This window comes from Sarcophilus harrisii, chromosome 4 (genome assembly GCF_902635505.1).
Source record: "Sarcophilus harrisii chromosome 4, mSarHar1.11, whole genome shotgun sequence".
In the NCBI taxonomy this organism is placed as follows: domain Eukaryota; kingdom Metazoa; phylum Chordata; class Mammalia; order Dasyuromorphia; family Dasyuridae; genus Sarcophilus; species Sarcophilus harrisii.
In genome coordinates, this window is record NC_045429.1 from 219797732 (window position 1) to 219819638 (window position 21907).

Here is a 21907-nt window from a genome sequence, read left to right on the forward strand (position 1 = left end):
TCTTTTTGTATGGGAAATATAGCCTTGGGGGTCTCCCAGGTGCAAAGGCTTGGAATGCACCTAGCACACCAGGGTCCCAGACCTATTATAAAAACAACAAAAATCAAATTTTTGATTGCTGTACTATATATGTACTATATATATATATATATAATGATTGAATTGCTGTACTATAATGATCATGTGCTCATATTCAAAGTGGGGGGTTTGAGAAAATTATCTTCCTCATTCCCATGCAGAAATGGGGAGATATAAGTGTGAAACAATGTATATTCAATCAAGATTTATTTGACAGGGTTAATTTCACTGAATTTGTTTTTTCCTCTTTCTTTTTCATTTTTCTTGATACAGAGGTAGCTAATTGAGTGGGTGATAGAAGTGGAACTTTTTTTTTCCAAGAGAAAATTTTTATTACTTTTAAAAATAATTTTCAATTTTTAAAAAATTTTGAGCTTCAAATTTTCTCTTCTCCCTTCTCTTTCTCCTCCATCCTGATCATTTCTTATAGCATAATAATATTCCATTACAATCATATACCAGAACTTTTTTGACCATTCTCCAATTGGTGGGGGGAATTGATGATCCATCTTCTCCTTAAGGACCTTCAAAGTCAATACCTTCTGAAATAGATAATTGTAAAGAAGTGCCACCTTTTTTTATGGAGGCCCAAACCTATCTACCCATTTTCCTGGTTTTGCCCACCAATGCCAAGCACAATAATCAGGAAAGACCTGCTTTAGATTCTTACTAGCTATATGACCCTGGAAAAGTCACTTATCCTTAGTTTTCTCATCAATAAAATGAAGATAATAATAGCACCTCTACCTCATAAGTGGTTGTGAGGATCATTTCTCTCTTAAACATTCTTAGCTATTTAAATCAGTCCTTCAATAGCTTGGTTTTGAGCCTCCTCACTTTATCCTTCTGGATGCACTTTAATTTGTTCCTCTTAAAATATGATGTCTGGCATAAAATATATCAGATATAGTCTGACTACTGCAGTGGAAGAACAATCATCATTCTCCTTCTGTACACTGACTATCGTTCTATTAATAGTACTTGGAATCACTTTACCTGTTTTGGCTACCACATGGAAGCCTTGTCTCCTAATGAGCTTTCTGTGCACTAAAATTCATATTTCGTTTTAAAACGGCCTGGTCTGTTATTGAGCTCCATCTCTCCTAAAGTATACAACATATACTTGATATTTTTAAAAACCAAATTTTGAAAATTTACATGCATACCTGTTAAATTTTCTATCTAAACCTTTTGTCCTATCATTTTAATTTTCTGAGATTTTTTTGGGGGGGAGGGAATCCCTACTTGCTCATCTGACAAATCCACTATTCTTTGCAGATTTCTATCATCTGCAAATCTGAAAAACATACCAATTAGTCTTCATCCAAGACAATGAAAATATTTAAAAGAATTGTGGGCATTATTGCTTCCTTTCCTCAGTGCTTTCACATCATCTACTGGAAAAATCTGTTAAAAACATTTTTTTCAAGAAATTAGCATTAAGTTCATTGGCTTATAACTTGAAGAACCCATCTTTCTTCTACTTCTGAGAATCAAGACAGCATTTGTCCATCTTTTATTCTCCATGATTCTGCAAAGACTGCCTACATATTAGTTCAGCAAAGAAGATGTTGAATAAGAGAGAGAAATTACAGTATAATGAGTCTTTAAATATTAAAAATGGTATATAGCTTCCACAGAGAATATAGAATTAGATAATATGTATTATGTTACAGGAATAATTCTTAAAAAGGGAAACAATAAATGCTCATTGACTGGAAAATGATTAAACAAACATGAATGTAATAGAATATTATTGTACTATAAGAAACAATGAATTATGAAAGACTACAGAGAAACATGGAAAAATTAATTGGTGAAGAGAAGTATTTAGAACTAGGAAAATATACACAATGTCTAAAATTTTTCATTTATTTTGGATTTCAATTCCCTCTTAACTATTTAAAATCTTTTACATCCAATATGACTATCATTCTCTTTGATTTGTTTATTTTTATTTGTGATCATTCATCTCATCCACCCCAAGTAATAAACCACTTGTTCTTCTCACCCTCAATATACTTCCCTCCCTTTATATACTTTCTTGTTTTTAATGTTTTGCAATTTTATATTGTGCTTATAGAACCATGTCAGTTTTTGTCTTTATCTTCAGCTACATTCCCATCTTTTTTTAAAACAAGTTCTTTTAAAAACAAAAATCTAGCAATATGCTTTCCCAAAAGCATATTCATATTTTAGACATATTTTTTTTAAAAAATTTTATCTCTTTCTTATTAGAATCACTGGTGAATGCTAAAGAATTTTATTCTTCAGAGTTTCTTGTTCCTCTTGAGCTGACTCAAGTGTAAATGAGCTAAGAGCGTCAAGTCATAGAATCACAGCTATCTTTTCTCTGAACTTTCTGAAATCTTATATTCTAAAGTTTAGAGTACATATCCATCTAAGTCTGCCTTTGTCCTCCCCATTGATCATTAATTGTAATAAAACTTGGCTACTTTCTTCCAAGGATCCATTCATTTTCTTTCTAGTGGTCAGAATCATAACCAGAATATGACAAACTTCCCTAGTCATTTTCTATTTCTCTTTATAAAAAAGAAGAAATGTTTATGATGCATGAAGTTTATCGTGTTTTACTCTTAGCACAAAAAAGTTTTATAGTAATAATTCAAATTGGAAAAATCAACATCTATTTGCCCTATTTGGCTAGGCAGTATATATAATCTGCATTTCAGACATGAATCCCATTCTAACCTCAGCCATATATGAGAATTGTTGGAATAGAAATTCCAAATAGCATAATACACATATTATATGTTATATGTCATATATGTTACACATTTTTATCTCCAATTCATATCAGACACTCAAAGACTTCTATAATGCAGCAATAATGTGTCTCTACTTTTCCAACCTTATCTCATATTAACTTCATACATTTACTTTACATTCTTAAAAAACAAACAAACAGGTTACTCTGCCATCCAAATAAAATTTGTTTTCTTACTTCCATGCCCTTGCTAACACTGTTTCTTGTGCCTTGATATGTATCCTTCTTCATGTTCTCAATTGCAATCAGCCCAACTAAAATTTATACTTCCAGAAAACCTTCCTTGATCTCCTGTCATTTAACAAACTTTTCTACCTTGGAGCTCAATAGCATTTTGTTTTTCATCTTTATTGTACTTGCTATATAATATCATTTATTATAATTATCTGTATGTGAGTTTTATTTCCCTAGTGAACAAAAAGCTCTGTTTCAGGAGAAACTAATTTCATCTTATCTTGTATCTCCACTAATTCCCACTACAGTGATCTATATACTTTATGTAGTTAATAAATGTTTGTTGAACTAAAATGAGTGTTCTAGATAAGCAGAGAAGGGCTCATGATTGGAAAGTTGGCCAAATAAGTAGTTAATATTGTTTTAGCCGTGGTCATCTATGAAATTAACAAACACAGCAAATAGTCCTCATCCCTGTAAAATCCCCTTCTTCAGTGATACTGACAGAATAATATAAATGGAAACATAAATTAGTAAAAATGGCAGACACCTTAAGACTATTTATAAATATTAACTTATTTCTTTGGTCTCATTAATGTACAATAATTTTTCCATAACCAATGAGTCATACTGTTTTATTAGTATATACTAGTTAAATACACACACACATATATATATATATATATATATATATATATATATATATATATATATAAATATATAAGCGATCTTGACCTTTTTAAAGCTAAGGTCTTTAACAGGTCTCAGCTTGACTGAGGCAACACACACTCATTGATTAGAACTGTAGTAAAACAGGAACTACTTGTCCATATTGTTTAAAAGGTTGTAAATAGGTCCAACCATTCTGGAAAACAATTTGAAACTATGCTAGAAAAATGAATAAACTGATCATATCTTTTGACCCAGCAATCCCACTACTGAGCATATACCACCCCCATCCCTCACCCCCCAAGGCCAATGCAATACTTTTTTTTTGGTTACAGCAAAAAACTCTACAAACTAAGTGGGTGCTTTTCAATTAAAGAATAGCTAATTAAATTCTGGGTAATTAGGTGTTATAGTGGATACAGTTCTAGGCTTGGAATCAGGAAAACTTGATCACATCTTGCTTCAAAACACTTACTTGCTGTGTAACTCCTAAGCAAGTCACTTATCCCTCTTTGCCTGTTTCCTCATATGTGACCTGGAGACGAGAATGTTGTTTTTTATTTATTTCAGTAGTGTCTGACTCTTTGTCAAAACCATTTGAAGTTTTCTTGTCAGAGATACTAGAGTGGTTTGTCATTACTCTCTCCAGCTCATTTTATAGATGAGGAAACTGAGGCAAACAGTGTTAAGTGACTTGCCCAGAGTCACACAGCTAGGAAGTGTCTGAGACAAGAAGAGTCTTCCTGAATCCAGATCAGCAAAATCCAGAGTAAGATGAAAGAGATTTATATAACTACCCAAACTAAAAAAAAAATCAAAATTGATCTATAAAAAACAAAACAAAATCTAACAAAATAACCTTCTTATATTGCCCAGATAATGAAAAGCTAGAAGATAATACATGGAGCTAATCCATCAATGCATGTGTATATCATAGACAGGTGCTATGGAAAAACAATGTGTTAGACCTAGAATTAAACAGGGTTAAACTGATTGGGAAGGATCACATTTGAAAAATTATGAAGTTCTTTCAAATGATGCTGAAACATTCTTTCCATAAAGATTTTTCTTTCTAACTTCAATATTCTTTTGGTGATACTATATAGTTGTGAACCTTATAATTAAAACTCCAAATACCTAAAACAACAATGGAAAGATGCAAAGCAAACATATACAAAAGATGCCACATTGTCAATGATGGCTTGCATGTTAGAAGTAAAGTAAAAGCCATAATTGAAGGCTCAGTTGATCAAAAAGAGAAGCTGCCTGATCGTGTTACAGTAATGAGATAACAGATGGATAACCCAAGTAGTACATTAAAAGAATAATTACATTAAGATATTAAGAAAGCAAATGGAAGGCCTTCAATACATTGAATAGAACTTGTATGGACAATTCATAAGAAAACAGGAACAAGAATCATTCAAGATGAAAAAGAATGGAAAGCTTTCAATGTGTAGTAACGGAGGGAATACTTTGTATCAGTGAGTACTTTGATGAAACTATGGCAAAGCAAAATTTAGTCTAAAAACTCTTAACTTTAATTAAATGGAAGTCGGGGACACATTTTCTGACAATATCATACTCAATAGGACACTATTGTTTTCCTCACCCCACTTCAGGTAACAAGACAACTTGCCCATCTATATCATCTTAATCTACCTGGTATCTTTACTAATTAGGCTGGTACCCTAACTCCATATATAGCTTTCCTCTACCATGATGTAACAAGTGGCCAAGTATCTGTGATTCTAAGAAAATGAACAATAACATTTTACTTCCTAGAGATAATTTTAATGATATCAGTAAGAGATGAGTTTTCATTTCCTGTTTATTCTCTATTTCTTTTGTGGATAAAGACTCTAAGACTATAATTGAGCACTTATAATGAAGATAAAATGTTTTTATTCCCCCCATACCCCACATAAAGGAATGTATATATTATAGACCTGTTGCTTCTCTGACAACTTTGATATCAGTAGGGGATCCAAGACCAGAACGTAGTAATATATAGCTCACAATCTTCCGGTAGAGGCTCTCTAATTCTTCTCGACTACGGGCCCTATTATCAGTGATTTCTCTGCTCACAATACTTAATCTAGATTCTAGGACTCGATGATGTTCATCAAGAAATTCTCCTGGAAAAGAACAAAGAAAACATTTTTAACATGACTAATATTTTAGTTTCTGCTCTCACACAAAAAGGTATAACTGGGGATAAATTGGCATAGGGGCAGCATTTTTTAGTTCATGACTAACATTGTGTTTTATTAATCCTTCTCCCTTAAAAAACAAAAAACAAAAACAAAAAAAAAAACTAGTGTCAAGGTGAAATAACTACCAGATTACTCTTCCCAGCGATTTAACTGAAGTATTTTGGCAAGATAATAATGGCTTACATTTGTATAACATTTTCTTGACTTGAAAATTTTCCTTCTATTACCATTCATCGAGGAAGTAATTGTTATTTTGTTGAGTAGAGTAAATGGTATTACCAACATTCTACAAATGAGGAAACTGTGATGTAATGAGGTTAAGTAATTTGCTCAAGGTCACATGGCTAACAAGCACTACAGCTAAGAGTTGAACTGAGGTCTTCGGATTCCAATTTTAGGGTTTATTGTACTATACAACATTGTAGATGCCCACATAACAGACTCAAAACTCAAATAACATAAAATTATAAAAATAATAATGAAGCCTCTAATAAAAAGATAACCTTTATGGAATATCAATAAAAATACAATATTACATGATTCTATTTTTGTCATTTATCCAGGCCAAGCAATGTGTGTAGCAAGAAAAGCAGACTATAATAGCATGACTAATCATGCCTTTGGCCAACTTAATAATTAATAGTACTTATTATCATGAAGGAATCAAAGATCATGGAAATATGAGATCTTGGAGCTAGTAATGGCTTTAAAAGTCATGTGGTTTAATTTCTTAATCATTGAGATTACAGGATTATAATAGCAATAGTCTGTTTAACAACTAGCTCTCTGGAAAAACATACATACTTATGACATACTTGTAAGTTTAATGTGCATCATTAACATTTTCTCTATTGCATTCTTAGGTCTAGGAAATCAGTTCTTGCAGGTATGAGCCAACTCCAGTACATCCTAGATTACAGCTTGAAGGTACCTCAGAGGCAACCTAATCCAAATGCTCTTATTTTATAAAACTAAAAGAACTAAAACCCAGGAAGTTTACAATTCTTTTATTTTACAAATGAGGAAACAAAGGGGAGATGATTAGTCAGTTGTTTAAGATCATACAGATAGTGGCAGATACTAATTCAAGGCAGATACAAATTAGATCTCTTGACCCTCAAATACTTCTCTCATCATACCACTTGCAAATCAAATATTCAGGTCCTTATATTCTTAGGATAATGGCAGTTATTAAGAAAGATGAGTAGTGCTGTAAGCCTAGAAAAGAGTAAATGTTCTAATTTTTTAAAGGTTGAAGCCTGAGAATCAGCAAATTTGAGTTCTATCCTCAGTAAAATTCTAGCACATGTTATTTTTAAAAGGTAGTTTATATATTGAAAGAAAAAAAAATCACTAAAGCCAACATGGCTTTTTGATAAACATGTTATGTTGTTTCTAACTTCATTCCTTCTTTTGACGGATTCAGCCCAATTTAATAAGATGAAATGTGATAGGAAAAAAAACTGAAGTTTTACACTTGGCCTCAAAAAAAAAAAATCAGCTTCTTAAATACAAAATAGAGGAAGTGGCAAAACAGCAATCCATCTGAAAAGGATCTGAGTTTTAATGGACTGCTAGTTGAATAGTGTGAAAAGGCAGCCAAAAAACCTATTAAATCTAGGTTTTGTTCAGAAGGTATATAGTATCAAGGAATAGAGATGTGATGATTCCTCTGTATCTCACCCTGGTCAGGCTACATCTGGACTATTGTGTTCCTTTTTGGGCGCACATTTTAAGCAAGACATTGATAAACTGAGGAATGTCCAGAGGAAGGTAACCAACATGATTAGAGGCTTCAGGAGCAAAGTAATAATAACCAGCATTTATATAGCACTTTAAGGTTTGAAAAGTACTTATTTACTTATATCATGCATTAATATTTATGCTTACTTAAATATTTATTATTATTTATGCTTATTTATTATTACTATCTCATTTGATCTTTACAATAACCCTGGAAGGTAAATGCTATAATTTTTCCCCATTTTACAGATATGGAAATGGAAAGACACAGAATGAAGCACTTTTCTCAAAATTACATAATTATTACATGTCTGAGACTGAATTTGAACCCAGGTTATTACTGATTTTCAGGGTCTAGCACTCTTCAATGTGTTACCCAGCTGCCTTAACATGATGCTATATGAAGGTTAATTGAGGGCTGCTTATTCTGGAAAAGAGTTTTATTGGGCACAATAATAGCTGTCTCCAAAAATCTGAAAATTGTCAGGTAGAAGACAGATGAGACTCCTTCTAATTGTGCCCAGAGGGAAAATACAAAGAATATATATATATATATATATATATATATATATATATATATATATATAATCAAGAAAAACTTTTAGCTTCCTAAAAATGGACAAGTCAGCCTTGAGGGGTAATGGACTCCTGCTTATAAATGTTTTTTTTTTTTAATTTAATAGCCTTTTATTTACAGGATATATACATGGTAACTTTACAGCATTAACAATTGCCAAACCTCTTGTTCCAATTTTTCACCTCTTACCCCCCCACCCCTCCCTAGATGGCAGGATGACCAGTAGATGTTAAATATATTAAATATAAATTAGATACACATAGTATACCTGACAAAAGTTATTTTGCTGTAGAAAAAGACTCAGACTCTGAAATATTGTACAATTAGCTTGTGGGAAATCAAAATGCAGGTGTGCATAAATATAGGGATTGGAATTCAATGTAATGGTTTAGTCATCTCCCAGAGTTCTTTTCTGGGCATAGCTTAGTTCAGTTATTACTGCTCCATTAGAAATGATTTGGTTGATCTTGTTGCTGAGGATGGTATCCATCAGAACTGGTCATCATATAGTATTGTTGTTGAAGTATATAATGATCTCCTGGTCCTCCATTTCACTCAGCATCAGTTCGTAAGTCTCTCCAGGCCTTTCTGAAATTATCCTGTTGGTCATTTCTTATAGAACAGTAATATTCCATAATTTTCATATACCACAATTTATTCAACCATTCTCCAACTGATGGACATCCATTCAGTTTCCAGTTTTAACCACTACAAAAGGGCTGCACAAACATTCTGCACATACAGGTCCCTTTCCTTCTTTATAATCTCTTTGGGATATAATCCCAGTAGTAACACTGCTGGATCAAAGGGTATACTGTTTGATAACTTTTTGAGCATAGTTCCAAACTACTCTCCAAAATGGTTGGATTGTTCACAACTCCACAAAATGCATCAATGTCCCAGTTTTCCGCATCCCTCCAACAATCATCATTATTTTTCCTGTCATCTTAGCCAATCAACAGGTGTGTAGTGGTATCTTAGAGTTGTCTTAATTTGCATTTCTCTGATTAATAATGACTTGGAGCATCTTTTCATATGACTAGAAATAGTTTCAATTTCTTCAATCTGAGAATTGTCTGTTCATATCCTTTGACCGTTTTTCAATTGGAGAATTTGGGATTTTTTATAAATTAGAGTTAATTTCATATATTTTGAAATGAGGCCTTTATCAGAACCTTTGACTGTAAAAATATTTTCCCAGTTTATTGCTTCCCTTCTAATCTTGTCTGCATTAGTTTTGTTTGTACAAAAACTTTTCAGTTTGGTATAATTGAAATTTTCTATTTTGTGATCAGTAATGATCTCTAGTTCTGCTTTGGTCATAAAGACCTTCAATGGGGAGGGATTTTAAAGAGGGAAGGTTGCTTGAGGCAAGTGATGCCCATAAATTAAATACTGGGAGGGGGTAAGGGGAAAAGGAAAGAGAAAAGTATAATCTGGGGATAATAAGATGGCAGGAAATACAGAATTAGTAGTTTTAACCATAAATGTGAATGGGGTGGACTCTCCCATAAAGCATAAGAGGATAGCAAACTAGATTAAAAGCCGGAATTCTACGATATGTTGTTTACAAGAAACACATTTAAAGCAGGGTGATACATATAGCATAAAGGTAAAAGGCTGGAGCAGAATCCATTATGCTTCAGGTGAAGTAAAAAAAAAAAAAGCAGGGGTAGCCATCCTGATATCTCAGATCAAGCAAAAGCAAAAAATGATCTAATTAAAAGAGATAAGGAAGGGCCCTATGTCTTGCTAAAGGGTAGCATAGATAATGAAGCAATATCAATACTAAACATATATGCACTAAGTGGTATAGCATCTAAATTCCTAAAGGAGAAGTTAAAAGAGCTGCAAGAAGAAATAGACAGCAAAACCATAAAGTGAGAGATCTCAATCTTGCACTCTCGGAACTAGATAAATCAAACCACAAAATAAATAAGAAAGAAGTTAAAGAGGTAAATAGAATGCTAGAAAAGTTAGGCATGATAGATCTTTGGAGAAAATTTAATGGAGACAGAAAGGAACATACTTTCTTCACTGCAGTTTATGGAACCTATACAAAAATTGACCATATATTAGGACATAAAGACCTCAAAATCAAATTCCTATTAAAAATACTAGGGAGTATGGAAATAAATGGACTCTTCCTTAAAATAGTCAGTAGCATCTATCTGAAACTATCAGTAAGCATCATATGTAATGGGGATAAATTGAAACCATTCCCAATAAGATCAGGAGTGAAACAAGGTTGCCCAGTATCACCATTACTATTCAATATTGTATTAGAAATGCAGTCTTTGGCAATAAAAGATGAAAAAGAGATTAAAAGAAGTAGGGTAGGTGAAGAAACCAAACTATCACTCTTTGCAGATGATATGATGGTATATTTAGAGAACACCAGAGATTCTACTAAAACGCTACTAGAAACAATCCACAACTTTAGCAAAGTACAAAATAAATCCACATAAAATCCTCAGAATTTTTATACATCACTAACAAAATCCAACAAGCAAGAGATACAAAGAGAAATTCCATTTAAAATAACTGTTGAATAGTATAAAATATTTGGGAATCTATCTGCCAAGGGAAAGTCAGGAAGTATATGAGCAAAACTACAAAACACTTTCCATACAAATAAAGTGAGATCTAAACAATTGGAAAAATATTAAGTGGTCTGCGATAGGTTGAGCGAATATAAAAAAGATGACAATATTATCTAAACTAATCTATTTATTTAGTGCTATACCAATCAAACTTCCAAGAAACTATTTTCCTGACCTAGAAAAAATAACAACAAAATACACCTGGAAGAACAAAAGGTCAAGAATTTCAAGGGAACTAATTAAAAAAAAAATCAAACAAAGGTGGCTTAGCCATACCTGATCTATAGAACTATATTATAAAGCAGCAATCATCAAAAGTATTTGGTACTGGCTAAGAAATAGACAAGTTGATCAGTAGAATAGGTTAAAGGACAATATAGTCAATAACTATAGCAATCTAGTGTTTGACAAACCCAAAGACCCCAGCTTTTGGGATAAGAATTCACTATTTGACAAAAACTGCTGGGAAAATTGGAAACTAGTATGGCAGAAATTAGACATTGACTCACACTTAACACTGTATGCCAAAATAAGGTCAAAATGGGTTCATGATCTAGACATAAAGAATGAGATTGTAAATAAGTTAGAAGAACATAGCATAATTTACTTCTCAGACCTGTGATGGAGGAAAGAATTTGTGACCAAAGAACAACTAGAGATCATTATTGATTACAAAATAGATAATTTTGATATTAAGTTAAAAGGTTTTGTATAAACAAAACTAATGCAGACAAGATTAGAAGGGAAGCAATGAAGTGGGAAAACATTTTTACATTCAAAGATTCTGATAAAGGCCTCATTTGCAAAATATATAGAGAATTGACTCAAATTTATAAGAAATCAAGCCATAGCCCTTTTTGTAGTGGCTAGAAACTGGAAACTGAATGGATGTCCATCAGTTGGAGAATGGCTGAATAAATTGTGGTATATGAAAATTATGGAATATTACTGTTCTGTAAGAAATGACCAACAGGATGATTTCAGAAAGGCCTGGAGAGACTTACACGAACTGATGCTGAGTGAAATGAGCAGGACCAGGAGATCATTATATACTTCAACAACAATACTAGATGATGACTAGTCCTGATGGATCAGGCCATCCTCAGCAACAAGATCAACCAAATCATTTCTAATGGAGCAGTAATGAACTGAACTAACTATACCCAGAAAAAGAACTCTGGGAGATGACTAAAAACCATTACATTGAATTCCCAGTCCCTATATTTATGCACACCTGCATCTTTGATTTCCTTCACAAGCTAATTGTACAATAATTCAGAGTCTGATTCTTTTTGTATAGCAAAATAATGTTTTGGTCATGTATACTTATTGTGTATCTAAGTTATATTTTAATATATTTAACATCTACTGGTCATCCTGCCATTTAGGGAGGGGGGGGTAAGAGGTGAAAAATTGGAACAAGAGGTTTGGCAATTGTTAATGCTGTAAAGTTACCCATGTATATATCCTGTAAATTAAAGGCTATTAAATAAAAAAAAAATTTAAAAAAAAAAAAAAAAAAAGAAATCAAGCCATTCTCCAATTGATGAATGGTCAAAAGATATGCACAGACAATTTTCAGATGAAGAAATTGAAACTATTTCTAGTCATATGAAAAAGTGCTCCAAATCAGTATTGATCAGGAAAATGCAAATTAAGACAACTCTGAGATATCACTACACACTTGTCAGGTTGGCTAAGATGATAGAAAAAGATAATGACAAATGTTGGAGGGGATGTGGGAAAACTGGGACACTACTATACTGTTGATGGAATTGTGAAGGAATCCAACCATTCTGGAGAGCAATTTGGAACTATGCTCAAAAAGTTATCAAACTGTGCATACTCTTTGATCCAGTATTATTACTACTGGGCTTACATCCGAAAGAGATCTTAAAGAAATGAAGGGGACCTACATGTGCAAAAGTATTTGTGGCAGCCCTTTTTGAAGTGGCAAGAAACTGGAAACTGAGTGGACGCCCATCAATTGGAGAATGGCTGAATAAATTGTGATGTATGAATGTTATGGAATATTATTGTTCTGTAAGAAATGACCAACAGGATGATTTCAGAGAGGTCTGGAGAGACTTATATGAATTGATGCTAAGTAAAATGAGCAGAACCAGGAGATCATTATATATGGCAACAATAAGATATATGTGATGATCAATTCTGATTGGCATGGCTCTCATCAACAATGAGATGATTCAAATCAGTTTCAATTGTTCAGCAATGAAGAGAGTCAGCTACATCCAGAGAGAGAACTATGGGAAATGTGTGGATTACAACATAGCATTCCCACTTTTCTGTTATTGTTTGCTTGCATTTTTGTCTTCCTTGTCAGTTTTCTTTCTTTCTAGATCCGATTTTTCTTGTGCAACAAGATAACTGTATAAATATGTATACATATATTGGATTTAATATATACTTTAACATGTTTAACATGTATTGGACTACCTGCCATCCAGGGGAGGAAGTGGGGGAAAGAGGGGAAAAGTTGGAACAGAAGGTTTTGCAAGTGTCATTGTTGAAAAGTTACCCATGCATATGTTTTGTAAATAAAAAGCTATAATAATAATAAAAATTTAAAAAAGAAAAAGATCTAAAGGTTTTAGTAGCCTGTGATCTTAAAATGAATTAACAGTGCCATGGCAACAAACAAGCTAATGCTATCCTAGACTACATCATGAAAGTAGGAATAATGTGGAGAACAATGGAGGTAATTGTTCCACTATCCTCTGTAATGCTCATGTCATACTTGAGCATGTCATTTCTGAGCATCACTTTTGGGGAATGAAAGATGAGCTATTTGAAGAGGGTGCCTTAAATAGTGAGGGGGCTTGAGATTAAATCATAAGAATTTAGTTAAAGGAATTGGAGATGTTTATCCTGCAAAAGAATTGGGGGTTGGGGGATGAAAGTGGGGAGCATTATTGCCTCCAAGTATTTAAAGGGCCAACATCAAGAAGAATAGTGATTATATAAGGTCAAAGGAAGAATTAGAAGCTGCTATTGAAAGGTACACAGAAGCATATTTAAGATAGATAAAGGACATTTTCCTCACAAAACTAGAAAGGGCTGATGCAAGAAGGTAATGGTTTCCTTTTTATTGGACGTCTTTCAGCAGAATCTGGACAGCTACTTTTAGAGGAATTTTGTAGAAAGTATTTTTAGTCTAGTACAAGGTTGTATATGATGATTCTTGAAATACCTTCCAACTCTTATGATTCTATAATCCTGTGATATTATAATACATAGTTTAATAGAACATTTTAAAGTTAGGTATTAGATACATTACCTCGGTTTGTGTAATTCATATCAAAATAAACTTGCATCTTAATTGTATTCAAGGATGGATTTTTTTTGTCCAGTAGTCTATCAACACATAGCTAGGGAGGAAAAAAATTGCTTGTGTGAATATCTTTGAACTACAGTTTCTGAAAGGTGATTCTTCTCTAAATAGTAAAGCTCACAACTTAAGATTTTGTCTTTCTAGATTAAGTTGTGTGATGCTGAACCTGAATAATAATCCATAAAGAATAAAAAAATCATAGCCACCCCCGCTTCCTTGCCATTAGGACTGGGAGAATCAAGTCAGGAAAAACCTTGAAACTCTGACCACTTTACATACCATTGTGTCATAAACTTCAGGTACATTATCTAAGATAATTCCCCTCCATTTGTGTATTGCCCCTTGCTTTGCTGTCTTTGACCATCTTATCTTAACCCCTATCCTGTCAGGGTATGATCCTTTCCTGGCATTATGGCTTGTCTGCCCACCCAGTATCCTTGCCCCCCTTATCTGCCTTTGCCTTCTCAGCTTTTGTATACTGCTTGTAAACCCTAATTGGCTAAAACCCTATATAAGTTCCTTGCCTTAGTTCCTCGGGGCCAGAATGATTTTGGACATGAGTCCCATTCAGTTGGCTAGTCTAAAACTCTCTACATTAAAAGATTAAAAAACAATATCTGTCTTGCCTCAGTTTCTCTGGTATTACAGTTGTATGCTAACATGAAGGAAAACAAGAATGACTGGTCATCCTGCCATCTGGGGGAGGGAGTGGGGGATAAGAGGTGAAAAACTGGAACAAGAGGTTTGGCAATTGTTAATGCTATAAAGTTACCCATACATATAACCTGTAAATAAAAGGCTATTAAATAAAATAAAAAAATTTTAAAAATTAAAATAAAAAAAAGGAAAACAAGAATGACTATTATTGGTAAACAATGAAATACTTCACAAGTTTGTTTATATGTCTATTTTTTTTTACACTAGACTAAAGATTCCCTTACAACTTGAGTGGGAAAAAAAATACTTAAGTCGAAGTCTTCCAAAATATCTTGATTGGATTCTCTGTTGAATTCCTGTATAATTGTTCATCTATAGTTACATCCATTCTCCCAGTCTGTAGCATGTGAGAAACTACTTTTCAATGGACAGAAATCAACCTTGAAGGATGCTAGGACATGTTGTCATTTCTATAGCCAAATTATCTTAGCAACAAAATTTCAGATCTCCATTAATGGAGACCTTAACAACTTCTCTACTCCCATGTCTTATGCTTAAGGTAGAGTGCATATATTCAGCCCACTTCTGGTACCATTAATTGGGAAGAAGGTGGAGAAAAATTTTCTCCCATCTGTGTTAAAACCTAGACAACATTTCTCCATAGGTTTATAACTGCCTCCTCTTCACCTATCCCATGAAAGTCAAACTCAGATTTATAATATCTTAGAAACATAGGTAAGACATCTAATTTGTTTTTACAAAATGATTAATAGTTAACATGAGAGAAATCAAAGATGTCTTGAATTCTTGATTTCTTTAGTTTCCAAAATTGGTTTATAAGCATTTCCACTTCATTTCTAAATTTTGGTGATTATTTTCTTCTGATTTCAGCTTTTCCCTTAGAAAATAAGCAATATCAACTTGAATCATAACATTACATTGATCAGAATAGTAGCAGATCACAAAGCAATTTAGATAATTCTTTAATATTAAATATTATATCAATGTCAAGAGATATTAATGTTATCCTACCAAGTTAAGATTAAAGTAATAGTAAAACATCTCTATGAGATAAGATAGAATGAGAATATGACCCCAAACTTGAGGGTTTAAGTAATAATCACCTTAACAAGTTTCTGAACATCAGGTTTTGTGAGATTTCTATCCATGTTGAAGCCATTGCTTGGATCCAGAACAACAGCTTTCACCTACAGGATAGCAAAAAATATTTTTACTAAGTGACATGATTATGATGAAATTTGGTTATTATGTTTCTTGAAAGACTGGGGTATTGTCATTCACACATCACCTATTAAAGTCCTACTACATGCAATATATTGAGGATTGAGGAGGAGACACACAGGTAAATAAGACAAATAAAATAAATAATTATTAAAGAATATGAAATCTTGTTCATATAAGATTTGTACACATAAATATAGGTAAGAATATGATAAGTATATAAAAGGGTCATAAGGTACAATGAGATTAGATGAGGGAGAAATCATTTCCAATTGGGAAAATCAGAGATAACATCATGGTGGCATTTGATTGAAGCCTTGAAAAATATATGGGATAATGGGCATTATACAATAGAAAAGCATTTCTGTAATATGGCATAGTGGAAAGAGCACTGGCAGAGGAGTCAGGAGAATCTGAATTCAAATCTGGCCTGAGACATTTAACACTTACTAGTTGTGTGACCCTGGGCAGGTCACTTAACTCCCATTGCCTAGCCAAAAAAAGAAAAGCATTAAAACAGCAACAACAACAATTATACATCACTTAGAGAAAAATGAAGAAGATATAACTTTGTGAAATTCACCACTATGCCTGATTTACCTTATCCCTCTGTTCCTACAGGCTCCTATTTCCAATTGTGAGTTCCTCCTTAAAACCTCCATTTTGAGTAGTATAAGGAATCCTAGTGAATCTTGGCCATATCTTTTACGAAACTTTTTGCTGAGAACATGAAAATGTGCTTGCAGTTACCCATGGAATGCCAGGAAGCGTAAGGAAGGAAGGTTGCCTTTCTTGTGTATTGACTAATAAGTTTCCTTTATTGTTGATCTATGTTTGTCTTGGAAATCTGGCCAGTTCCCTGAGTAAATGCAGTTATCCTAAAGGAATGAACAAATATTCTCCTTAAGATGAAGCACCTGCGCCTGGAAATCTGCTTTATCCCAAGAGTAACATATCACAGGAGAACATTTAGCATAGTGCCTTCTTTGTTCTCAGCTTATAAAACCGCCTTCATGGAAAGGTGAGAATCCTCATTTCCAAAATATATAGAGAATTGACTCTATAAGAAATCAAGCCATTCTCCAATTGATAAATGGTCAAAGGATATGAACAGAAAATTTTCAGATGAAGAAACTGAAACTATTTCTAGCCATATGAAAAGATGCTCCAAGTCATTATTAATCAGAGAAATGCAAATTAAGACAATTCTGAGATACCACTACACACCTGTCAGGATGACAGGAAAAGATAATGTGGAATGTTGGAGGGGATGTGGGAAAACTGGGACACATACATTGTTGGTGGAATTGTGAACACATCCAGACATTCTGGAGAGCAATTGGAACTATGCTCAAAAAGTTATCAAACTGTGCATACCCTTTGATCCAGCAGTGTTTCTACTGGGCTTATACCCCAAGGAGATACTAAAGAAGGGAAAGGGACCTGCATGTGCAAGAATGTTTGTGGCAGCCCTCTTTGTAGTGGCAAGAAACTGGAAACTGAGTGGATGCACCTCAACTGGAGAATGGCTGAATAAATTGTGGTATAAGAATGTTATGGAATATTGTTCTGTAAGAAACGACCAGCTTGATGATTTCAGAAGGGCCTGGAAAGACTTACATGAACTGATGCTGAGTGAAATGAACAGGACCAGGAGATCATTATATACTTCAACAACAATACTATATGATGATCAATTCCGATGGACATGGCCATCCTCAGCAATGAGATCAACCAAATCAGTTCCAATGAAGCAATAATGAATTGAATCAGCTACACCCAGTGAAAGAACTCTGGGAGATAACTATGAACCACTGCATAGAATTCCCAATCCCTCTATTTTTGTCTGCCTGAATTTTTGATTTCCTTCACAGGCTAATTGTACACTATTTCAAAGTCCGATTCTTTTTGTACAACAAAATAACTGTATGGACATGTATACATATATTGTATTTAACATATACTTTAACATATTTAACATATATTGGTCAACCTGCCATGTGGGGGAGGGGGTGGGGGGAAGGAGGGGAAAAATTGGAACAAAAGGTTTTGCAAGTGTCAATGCTGAAAAATTACCCATGCATATATTTTGTAAATAAAAAGCTATAATAAAAAAAAAAGAAAGGTGAGAATCTCACCTAGGAAGGAATGTACACCTTGCTTGGGATTTTCTCCCACTCTAAGACTCTGGGGACCCGGGATTCTTCTAACCAAGAAGTTCAGATGTCGGTGCTTCCTACATCTGTTTTTGTATGTTGTATGTTGTATACATTTGTATGTTGTAAATAAAAAGCTATAATAAAAAAGTGTTTGTTGACTTAATAAGTGTTCATCAAATATATTCAGGGAACAAAAAGTAATCCAGAAATCCAGTGCTAGAGCACAGAGTATATATAAGAGAATAGTGTGAGATAAAGCTGAAAAAGTAGGTTTGGGTTAAATTGTGAAAGTTCCTTGAATTTGATGATTTATTTGATCTCTGAATTTGATTTTTATTCGACTCTCTATAAGAAGAGGCTAATTATGCAGTTGGGTATATTATTCAGAACTATGCTTCTGCTTACATGTATTTATACTACTACAAAACAGAAAGAGAAAGGGGGGGGGGTAAAATAAAATCAGATAATTTATCTTTAAATGAATAATAATAGAATAGTTGGGTACAGAATAGAATAGTCAGAATAGTTGGGTAGGGGAAGAGGGTGAAATTCATGTCTAAGATTAGGATCGATGGTCATCTGTATATTTTATTTAATCATGGATAACTGCAGCATGAAGACTGAGTCAATGGATTATTTTTTAAAGGTACACATACTGTAAAAGATCACAACCCAATTAATAAACAATAATTTATTCAGCATTTATTTTATGTCAGGCATTATTCTAAGCAATGGGAAAATAAAGACAAAAAAATTAGATTCAATTCAAATTCACAACATCTTTTTTTTTTTAAAGTTAGTTTGTAAATACAAAATTTATGTACCTCCAAGATTTTTCTTTCATATCCTCCTCTCATATCCCTATTGTTTAATATATTTTAAACTAAAGAAGATCTAGTAACATATAGTACACCTTTTTAAAGGGTAATTTCATACAATTAATACAAAAGAATAAAATATTAATACTAAACAACATTAATTTTATTCCTACCATAAAAGCCACAAGTGTTTCAGAAACAGTTTCTCCATAGTGTGCACATTCTTGTCCTATTTCTCGAATAATATTCTTTATAACACATTCAGCTTGGCTGTAAGCCATCCTGGTAAAATAAAACAATTATAGTTTTAAACTTTATATTTAAATTTTTCTTCATCTTCAGTTTTCTTTCCATTACAATATTTTAATACAATACCAATTACATATTTGCCAGACTCACTAGCTTTTCATAAATAATTCTATTGATGAGAAACATCATTTGCTGAAATTTGGACCATAAAGGATAAAATCGTTTTTTCCCCTTGCTTAAATGATAAATGATTATAACAACATTCTTTTGAAATATTTTACTCTATTTCTTATGCAATAAGATATATGTTAATTGACATAAAAATATATGATGTATGGAGGAATTTCTGGGAAATTGAAGTATTGTATAAAAGGAATAGATATTTTTTAAGATATTAAAACAAAAAATTCTACAATACTCCCTAATATCACATTTAATAAACTAATAGTTAGTATTTATATAGCATCCCCCCAAGAATTTAAGGATGCTTTTATTGTCCATTTCCAAAAAGGAAATGGAAATAGGTTGTCCTGTGACAATCATAGAGGATATCTCTTTTAGTCATTGCTAGCAAGATTCTTGCCAGAATTCTTAATAGGCTGGGCCTTCATGTGGAAGATAGCCATCTACCTGAAAGCCAGTGTGGCTTCAGAAAGGAATGGTATATGATAATGTGTTTGCTTCCTGACACCAGGAGAAATGCCAAGAGCAGAACACAGGTGTGCATACTGATCATGGCCTTTGATGCTGTAAATCATAAGTGTTTGTGGAAGATCATAGCAAAATCTGGTTGCCTGGAGAAGTTCCTCAGAATTATGTGATAGTATGCATGTTTTCAAGGATTCTAAATAATGGATAATGCTCTTGAACTTCCCCAATCACCAATGGAGTGAAGCAGGGCTGAGTGCTTGCCCCCCCATGTTTTTTGTTGCTGCAAGCTAAGACTAAAGTGGGCTGAGAATTGGTGTCCAACTTTTCGTTAACAGAGGATTTTGCACTCATGAATTTGCAGCCTCTAAAGCTGAGATATGCAACAAAATATGGATTTATTTTCTGCCACTTCTGCTATTCTTGCCTAACAATTAACACCAACAAAACAAAAGTTCTTCACCAGCCAGCACCATACCATCCATAGGTGGAACCAGCAGTTAGAGCAAATGGAGAAATTTTGAATGCCATGGATAAATCTCACTGTGGCAGTATCTTTTGGAGGAATATACACATAGATAATAGGGCTGATGTACACATTACTAGAGCTAGATAAGTGTTTGAGAAGCTCCTAATGAAGGTGAGGGAAAAGAGATATTACCTAGGGCTGCCTACCAAATTGAAAATCTATAGAGCCTCTGTGTTGACCTCATTGTTGTATGTGAAACCTAAGTATATGAGTTCCATGTTAAGAAAATGAATTTCCCATTTGATTTGTCTTAGGAAGATTCTGAAGATCACCTAGCAAGGTAAGGTTCCTGACACTAAGGTGCTTTCTCTTGAACTTCCAAACTCTACTGCAGAGAGCACAATTCCGATGGGCTGGCTATATTGACTGAATGTCAAATGTATGTTTTCCTAAAAGACAATTTTACAGAGACCTCACAGAAAGCAAATGTTCACATGGAGGTCAGAAGCAGTGAGATAGAAGGACATTCTTAAGGTCCCTCTGAAGAACTTTGGGATCAATTATGAGACATGGGAGACACAAGCACAAGACTACCTGGCATGTCTGCTAGCAACAACGGGCTATTCTCTTGAGCAGAAGAGAATTGTAGTAGCTCAAAAGGAGAGAAATATGCAAAGTTAAACATATCTCCTCTCCAAATGTTTCATGGACTATTTACGCCTGATCTATGATAGAGTCTTCTGAGTTTGTTGGTCTGATGAGCCACAGTCAGTCACACTATACCTTGACTCCCTGCACAATGATGTCATCTTGGTCTTCTTTAAGAACATGAAACAGTTTTTCCATCGTGTGCACATTCTTGTCCTAATAGTCTTTATAACACATTCAGCACTTTAAGGTTTGCAAAGCAAACTTCACTGATATAGCTCAAAACCTCTCTAAATCTTAGTATGTAGTTTGCAAGAATTGCTCTGGCCAATTTTATTTTTTGGTAGTAATTTCATCATCCTGTAGCTAACTTGGTAATGATATTCTATGAATTTTAGAGACTGGATCTTTAAGAACAGATAATTCTTCACAAGTTTGGCAAGAACTTTAAGTCTGTGCCTTTTTCTGGTAAAAACTTTTGAGAAATCTAGGACACCTTTCTGCCATGAAGGATCAGAAGTTTTCAGTCAAAAATGATGCCTCCTGGAGTATAAAATACTTTTGTTTTGGTTTTGGTTTGGTTTTTTGAGAGGCAATTGAAGTTAAATGACTTGCCTAGGGTCATACAGCTAGTAACTGTTAAATATCTGAAGTGGCATTAGAACTCAGGTCTTCCTGCCATCTAGCTGCCCCTAGAGTATAAAATTATTAAGAATTGTGAGGTGATATGAATATTATGGAATATTACTGTTCTGTAAGAAATGACCAACAGGATAATTTCAGAAAGGCCTGGAGAGGCTTACACAAACTGATGCTG

The 21907-nt window shown here is 33.6% G+C and overlaps 1 protein-coding gene across 2 annotated transcripts in view; it reads right to left on the reverse strand.

The window, feature by feature from the left end:
• The window catches only part of CFAP206 (cilia and flagella associated protein 206), a 53776-nt gene that overhangs the window by 29697 nt on the left and 2172 nt on the right, over window positions 1–21907 (reverse strand). For both annotated transcript variants that reach the window (XM_031964544.1, XM_003769266.3), the window contains exons 2-5: window positions 19250–19358; window positions 15982–16065; window positions 14147–14237; window positions 5659–5847 (exon numbers count right to left, since the gene is read on the reverse strand). In XM_031964544.1, coding sequence (XP_031820404.1) covers window positions 5659–5847; window positions 14147–14237; window positions 15982–16065; window positions 19250–19357 — 472 coding nt within the window. In that variant the 5' untranslated portion in view covers window position 19358. The remainder of the gene's footprint in view (window positions 1–5658; window positions 5848–14146; window positions 14238–15981; window positions 16066–19249; window positions 19359–21907) is intronic.